Source organism: Trachymyrmex cornetzi, unplaced genomic scaffold (assembly GCF_001594075.2).
Source record: "Trachymyrmex cornetzi isolate Tcor2-1 unplaced genomic scaffold, Tcor1.1 scaffold130, whole genome shotgun sequence".
NCBI lineage: Eukaryota > Metazoa > Arthropoda > Insecta > Hymenoptera > Formicidae > Trachymyrmex > Trachymyrmex cornetzi.
The window spans coordinates 30,214-38,843 of NW_017295873.1; the positions used below are offsets into that span (position 1 = coordinate 30,214).

Here is an 8,630-nt window from a genome sequence, read left to right on the forward strand (position 1 = left end):
GATACTGAATTTCAATTATTTCACGGAGACTTTTTTAATATGCAGGACAACATTTTTGATACATTAACTGCGAAAGTAGGTCTGAAACTTGAGTACAAATTTCCGACGGAGGTAATCGCATGTTTGGTGCGAACCAGGGGCTCTATTCTTGAAAAGAAACGTATACGAAAGTCTAGGGAAATGCTACAGTATACGTAACATATACTGTAACATTTCCCTAGACTTTCGTATACGTTCCTTTTCAAGAATAGAGCCCCTGATCGTATATTAGATTGCGCAATGTAAATATGCAAATAAAAATAAATAATGTAACAAGAAAACAAAGAAAAATAAAAAATATGTGCAATCGTATTTCTAATCAGTAATATTGTTACAGTTTGTAATATTTTATATTTTAATAGGTTAAAATCATCGACATCTAGAATAGACCGCTGATGGCAATGGTGGGGGTAGAAAGACGATTAGAGTGAGAGGCAGGAATAATAAGATCGTTCTTTCTCTGTTTGCTGTTGTTTCTAACAGCCTGATTGGTTGTTGGATTAACAACAACCAATCAGGCTTCAGTAAACAGTTAGTTGACGCAAACAACTGGCGCAATAGGATATACGTAAACGACATACGTAAAATCCTTGTGCGTTGACCTACGACAACGACTTACGACTACGACTCAGTTGTGACCATCTTTGTGCGCGAATCCATAACCTAAATTTTCGGGAGTTTTAAATAAGTATATACAGCAGATGTGAACGAAATTTTTTCAACAGCATGCAGAATATGGTAAGTTGTAGAACAATTGGTTATATTTTAATATTTTGAACGGATCTATATAGTATTTATAATTTATTATTTTACATTTAAATGCACGGAAATGATTCAAAATTCTAAACAATATTTAAATGTAAAATAATAAATTATAAATATCATATAGATATATTAGTTGTACAACTTTGCTTCCGCCGTTTTCCTATAGATGGCTTTAGCGGTAAGTGATGGGGGTGGCACCCAGTTGGACACGGATCAATTGGACACGAGTCACTCACAGCGCTTGAGACCACAAAGCTCCTAGGCACCTGGTCGCTGTGATTGGTGGTGTCCAATCGAACCGTGATCAATCGGGATCACCCCAGTGGTGGTCGAAATAGATCATAGACATCATACGATAAACCTGGGCATCTGTCAACATAACCCCATAGAAACATTAGTTGATTTGTGTCTGCATCATAAAATTATTCTCGATTGAAAACGTCAGTTTACGAGCCAAATTCTCGTCATTCGCGGAAGGTTTTAATTTTCTGCTTCAATATGAAGAAATCTGCGGCTGAGGCTCATCGAATGCTCTCAAATACTTATGGTGAGGCCGCTATTAGTGAAAGAACGTGTCGTGAGTGGTTTCAACGCTTCAAGAACGATGATTTTGACGTCGAAGACCGGCATAGCGGTGGAAGAGAAAAGGTTTTCGAAGATGCAGAATTGGAGGCATTACTTGATCAAGACTCATGTCAAAATCAAGAAGAATTGGCACGATCATTGGAAGTGACTCAACAAGCCATTTCAAAACGCCTCAAAGCCATGGGAATGATTCAGAAGCAAGGAAATTGGGTACCGTACGAGTTGAAGCTGAGAGATGTTGAACGGCATTTGTTTGCTTGTGAACAGCTGCTTGAAAGGCAAAGACGGAAGGGATTTCTGCATCGCATTGTGACTGGGAACGAAAAATGGGTTCATTACGATAACCCCGAGCGCAGAAAAAAAATCATGGACAGTTCCCGGCCATGCTTCCACGTCGACGGCCAAACCGAATATTCACCGCTCCAAGGTCATGCTCTGTATTTGGTGAGACCAGCTCGGCGTAGTGTATTATGAGCTGTTAAAACCGACTGAAACAATCACAGGTGATGGGTATCAAACGCAATTGATGCGTTTAAACCGAACATTGAAAGACAAACGGCCGCAATACAACGAGAGACACGATAAAGTGATTTTGCAGCATGACAATGCTCGACCTTATGTTGCGAAACTGGTCAAGATATACTTGGAAACGTTGAAATGGGAAGTCCTACCCCACCCTTTCTATCTTTTTCCGTTCAATGGTATAATGGGAGAGGGAATGTATCTGTTTTCTGTAGCTGAACTAGTGTACACTTTTGGAACTTAAAGTGAGATAGATATACGTTTGATATTTGTTAAGCGAGAAAGGGAGTTCTAAAGCCTATTCTACAATTACGTAAGCGTAGTTGTAAGTGATTGTAATTGTAAGAATTGACCAATCACAGTTGAATATTCTTCTTATATTCGACAGTGATTGATCAATTTCTTACAACTACAACTATTTACAACTACACTTACGCAATTGTAGAATGGGCTTAAAACAGTCTAGTGCAGGAACAGAAAACAGACCAAATGAGAGGAGGATTGGCGGATTGGCCGTCTCTCACGGTCCCTCTCTCTCATTATTGTCGACCACATTTGATACATTACTTAGGCCGGTATTCATAGTCGGTTCTTATTTTAAGACCGTCTTAAGTAATGTCTTAAGTCGCTAATGCGGCCTTCTGATTGGTTCATGACATCTTAAGACTGTACTTAAGACGGTCTTAAATATAAGATCCGACTATGAATACCGGCCTTAGATACGGATCGCGCAGTCCATTCTCTATGTCTTTGCATACAACCTCTTTGATTGAAACAAAATTCACCGAAAAATGGCGAAAAATAGTCAAGCTCTGGGGCTCTATTCTTGAAAAGAAACGTATACGAAAGTCTAGGGAAATACTATAGTATACGTAACATGTACTGTAGCATTTCCCTAGACTTTCGTATACGTTTCTTTTCAAGAATAGAGCCTCTGATTGGTTGCAGCAGATAAACGTGCGCAGGAACATACCATGGGGTCTATTCTTGAAACGAAACGTATATGAAAGTCTAGGGAAATACTATAGTATACGTAACGTATACTGTAGCATTTCCCTAGACTTTCGTATACGTTTCGTTTCAAGAATAGAGCCCCATGTCTACTTGCATCATGAGTTTTAAGATGATTTATATGAGCAATTGTTTTTTTGTCGGAATGCAGTTAAAATTATAGTAATATAACATGTGTATTATATGATACATAAATAAAATTTTCAAATATACAAGTAAAAAAATGCCATTAAAAAAGGAGAGTAGAAAAGGCAAAACTGCTAAAAGTGAAAAAAAAACGTTAAAGACAAAGGGCACCATAACATGTCACTTTATCAGTACGCATTCTTCACATCTAATTTAAATAAAGATTTTATATGGAGGTGAAAACAAACGTAAACTTTATATAATATTCCATTAACCACACAGCAAAAATTTCCGAAATACATCAGACAGATATCCTAAAGATATCACATATCCTAAATATATCTTTAAGATATCTCTAAGATATATTTTTGATACATTTACTGTGTGGGTAAAGTACTAAACCTCATGATAAAAATAATGTGAACACTATTATAACACTATATAAATAATTTAGTAGTATATGTGTCATAGCTATGATTGCTTTTTGTGTATTCACATTCAAAAACCATTTTATAACAGTTATTAAATATAATTTATCATGTATTTTGCAGCTCCAGGGCCTAAATATCAACTTAAGACACTTGTCGGTCACAAAGATCATTGTATTTCAAGATATCGAAACCCAGCATATACGTTTGGAGATCGTCGTGTCATCTTTGAAGTGGCAAAAAGTCCAGGACCGAAGTATATGATCAAAGAACATAGACCCAAGGGATTTACCTTTGGACATACCGTAAAATGTCGTGGTAAAAAGATTTTGTCATTTAAATCAAATCATGCTCTGATTGTATAAAATATTGTTATAACATCTGAAGTAACTTTTTTTAGAATTTTTATACAATTTTTTGTAAACTTCCGAATTTTTTAGAATTTATGAATAACTTTTTGTAAATTTTTAGAAAATTTTTTAGATTTTTAAAATAAAAATTAGGGGGGGGGGGATACATTTTAAAGTGCTAATAAAGTTTATATCCTTTCTGGAATTTTTTATATATGTGTGAATTCTGAAATATTTTACAATTAAAAAATTTCTCATTTGTAATTTTACATATAATTTCACCATTTCATAATTTCTGATAAAATCTTATAAAAGGACCCCGCACAAAACATGGAAAATAGATCCCGGCTAATTTGGCTGAATTTGTAATATGTTATAGTTCTGATCGTCTTGATCAAAAGTCTCCATGGGCACAAAGTAAAATAATGAACAATTTTTGTACATCAAATTCTGCCAAAACAGCGATTTTGACAGAGTTTGATGTACAATAACTAAAAAACTGTTCATTATTTTATTTCGTGCCCTTGGAGACTTTTGATCAGGACGATCAGAACTACAACATATTACAAATTCAGCCAAATTAGCTGGGATCCATTTTCCATATGTTTTGTGTGGGCTCCTTTGAAAGTTTCCGATATTTCTTTAGAAATTGTAGAATAAAAAATTTTAGAATATTTCAGAATATACAGGGTGTCCGGAACTTTTTTGCCAATCACTTTTGTGTAGATAGAGCAGACTAAACTGAGTCGAAAAGTCCTCTACCATTTTGTAGTAAGAGTAAAAAAGTAAGAGTAAGAAATTGACCAATCACAGTCGAATGTGAGAAGAATAATCGACTGTGATTGGTAAATTTCTTACTCTTACTTTTTACTCCGTGTATTGTAGACGACGCCGTATGTTGGAACATGTTAGAGCATGCGACGCGACAAACTATGTATCTGTGATTAAACGTACGCTGTCTTCTACTGTTGAGTTCAAATATACAACTTATTTTAAACTACGATTTAACCTAAAATGTTCTCTTTTTTGTCTTATTTTTTAGTTTTGTGTCTTATTTTTGTATTACTTTTCAATCAGGAATGTTCTAGTTTTTACCTACGGTTAGATCTGGTCACCCTAAAATGTGCATGCACATACAAATGTTCAAGCACAAAGTTGTAGTAGTAATTTATTTTCAGTTTTTTAAGAACATTGCTGCAACATTATTAAAATCATGTTGCATATTCTACATTTATTCTGAAATATTGTAATATGTAATATATTGCGACGTTATAGCAATATTGCTGGAAACTTTTATGCTACATGGATAACCGTGATAGCCAATTCTTGTACTTAGTCTATTAATTACAAATATTACTCTGTTTTTTAATTATTCTAATCATTTTAATTACAATTAGTTAATAATAGATATACTTAATTTACCAATTTTGTCGAATAATTTTAATAACTTTATTTATAGTTAATACTGTACTTAAATTTATTAATTTAATTTTGAACATAGAATATATATCATAAAAAAACATATCTACAATATTTTTAGAATATTATAAAATATAACATATGAGATTTACGGTATTGTAGCAATATTTGAAAACATTTATGAAATATTAAAATATAATATCTCTACTATATTTTTACAATATTTTCCAAATTACACGCAATATTACAGTGACGTTAATATAAAATAAAATTAATTAATATAAAATTCAATGAAATTTTTGTGTCAAATCTCAATCAAGATGTCATTATCTCGATCTTATTGTAATATAAATTGGATGTTTTACTGAATTATAATAAATTGCGTTAGTGAGATATCCATGCTATCTTTTAAAAGTATTTTGTATTTTTATCCAACATTATTATTTCTTTCTCTTTTACATTTGACAGACATTATGTTCGGACCTGGTCCAAAATACATGTTGCCCGATATCCCTCATGGTCCTTTTTATTCAGTCAAATGGAGAACTAAATTTAGAAAAACTAGTGAAACTCCAGGACCTTATTATATTAAGCCTATTACTGATACGCCAGCATTTTCCATGTACATTCAATATTTCTTTCGTAATTTTTACTCGTTCATTTTAGAATATGACTCGTATTTATTTGAATTATACCGTTTATAGAGGATTGCGCGCAGCTGTGAAGAAGCCCCAAATCAGCGCAGGTCCCTATTCGTACAGTTTGGACGCAGTGAAACCAAAAGCACCGATATATACTATTGCTAGTACTAGACGTGCATTACAGTTAATTTCCGAAAGTCCAGGTCCGATATATGCTGTTCTGCCACCTAAATCGACTCCCGCCTTTTCGTTCGGCGCAAAACACAGCGAATGTGCACCACCCTACATCACTAAATGCGACAAACAGTGCTAATACTGAAGAAAGAATTTGTTTGTATCGAGTTAGACTCGTGAATGCACATTAATATATCACTATAATAATTGTTAACAAATTAAATTGACAAATTAAATTTTTTTTATCATAATTGCTATATTCTTAATTACTATTGATATGCATTTTTTATTATTTTAATAATGGATATAATAAATTAGACAAATTCACAAATCCAATTGTTCTTTGCAAAACCGGTTAATTGTTCCCGATGGAATGGCTGATTGACTTCTGGTATTACTTATGGTACGTGACAGGTTGCACTACCTTGTCATCACTTTCACAATACAGTTTTGATTTTTTAAATTTTATTCTTTAATTTGCAATATATTGGGTGCATTCAGCAGAATGCATCTACTGCACAATGGTTTACTGATGAGTTACAACATGGTGAGTGATCTGTTGAACGCTCTTGTGGTATTAGTTACTGCAGCATGCGCAAGTATAGAAGAATCTGATCTTTACGATATATAAAAAATATTAATATATTTGAACTATTATTTATAAATATTTTTAATATTTAATCTTCTATTGACATGCAGTAATCGATAAGTAACTTCTCGTATGTATAAAAAATGTATGTTACTATGTTTACACGGCTCGATTTACGCCGAAGTTAGATATAATGTCCGATGTTATAAACAAACGTACATGTGAGAACACAACCAATAAGAACTAGAAATTAAAATGCCTATAACGATCGAAGCTGGATCTTTAAAGCGTCGTCTACAATGAACAGTAGCAGTAGTCGAAGCAGTAGACACGTCGGAAGTAAGCTGATTTTCTGGCCCAATCAGTGTTGTTCCACTGAAATGTTTTCCTTCCTTTGGAAGGTTTTAAGACCCATCGGAAGGTTTTTGAAAATGTAAGGTTTTATACTAATGCCGAGTGCGAATTACAAAACACTATTTGGTGAGAAATTATCCGATATACAGAGTGTTAATTAAGTATGTTCCCAAACTCAACCGAGCGATTCTTTGGTTAATTTCAAGTAAAAAAGTCCATATAAACATGTGTCCTAAACGACTTAGGCCGTGGTCCGAATCATGCTGACAACACTCATAAGCATTGTTTGTCTTCGTTTAACATTTGACAAACAACAAAGATGAAATGATTTTTAAGCGTTGTGAGCGTGTATCGGACCGCGGCCTTAAGTTTCCGAAATACAGATGAATGTTCACAAATGTTTGACGAAACGATAAATTGCGTTGGAGATCTTCCTGCATAAATAAGCCTTGCTTCATGTGAGTTACTATTCGCATAACCGTAAACAAAGTGACAAAGTCAAAGTCAAAGTCACAAAATCAAAAATAGACTTCAGTCCTGATGTTGCTGCGGATCATTTAGCTTGTACATACCATGATAAAAAGACAAGGGTATGCTCATGCGCATGACCAATCAGATTTTTGTCCTTGCTTACGTCACAACGAGTGGCTTACGCCACTGTTCAGCAATTTCAGATTGTTTTGGAAAGGTAAAATATTTAATTTTACTTCCCTCAGTTTTTTTTGTTTTTTTCATATAATTGCCGCATCCTTTCACTATGCAGGTCATCGTGAAAATATTTTTAACATTAACTTCTACCGATGACAACGTGCACTACGCCATGGACGCCATGATAAATTACGACCGATAACCACCGATTGCACCCGAATCAGAACCGACCAATCAACGCGTACCCGAATATGACGTAGCAAGGACATGCGCAAGCTGAACGAGTTTTAGACAATTGATGAGCATACCCTTGTATTTTTATCATGGTACATACGTTTTCGGGCCAAATTGTTTCAATCCATCAAAATCGATTTCATCGTGTCTAAGTTTACAAATTTTATATAATTTTGTAAAAGTTTACAATATTTGGATAGGGTGTACAATAATCGCTGAATAGGTCGAGCAGGAACTCAACCTTGGCCTCCTAGATCACCAGACTTACATCCTTTAAATTATTTTCTTTGGGGGTATCTGAAATCATTGGTTTATACTACCCCAATTGAGAATGAGAATGATTTGAGGAATCGAATAGTTGCTTCATGCGAAGCAATACGTAACACACCTGGTATCTTTGAGCGTGTACGTCAATCTTTAAGAAGAAGGCTCGATGGATGTATCATGGCGCAAAATGAACATTTTCAATTCATCTAATAGCGTTTTCCACTGGGAAAACTGGTGCAGCACTAGCGCCGTGCTAGGTTTAGATGAAAACTGCACTAGTGCAGTAATAGTGCAGGTTTAGTGCGGTTCAATGGAACATATTATTAGACATCCATTTTATTGACATTCATTTTATAACACTCCTAAAAATATATATAACTATGTTCGAACTTAAATTACTTATTTCATAATATTCTGATTCATTTATTTATTTAAAACATTTTTTTAAATTAAATTTTTACATTTAAAGAATTTTAAA

The 8,630-nt window shown here is 34.1% G+C and overlaps 1 protein-coding gene across 1 annotated transcript; it reads left to right on the plus strand.

The window, feature by feature from the left end:
• The first annotated feature begins 3,027 nt into the window (after positions 1-3,027).
• On the plus strand, positions 3,028-6,276 carry LOC108770650 (outer dense fiber protein 3). Its single transcript, XM_018522325.1, has 4 exons — positions 3,028-3,239; positions 3,600-3,794; positions 5,714-5,867; positions 5,950-6,276. Exons 1-4 carry the CDS (start codon positions 3,146-3,148, stop codon positions 6,197-6,199), a joined length of 693 nt encoding a protein of 230 aa, XP_018377827.1. The 5' UTR covers positions 3,028-3,145; the 3' UTR covers positions 6,200-6,276.
• The last annotated feature ends 2,354 nt before the right edge of the window (positions 6,277-8,630 follow it).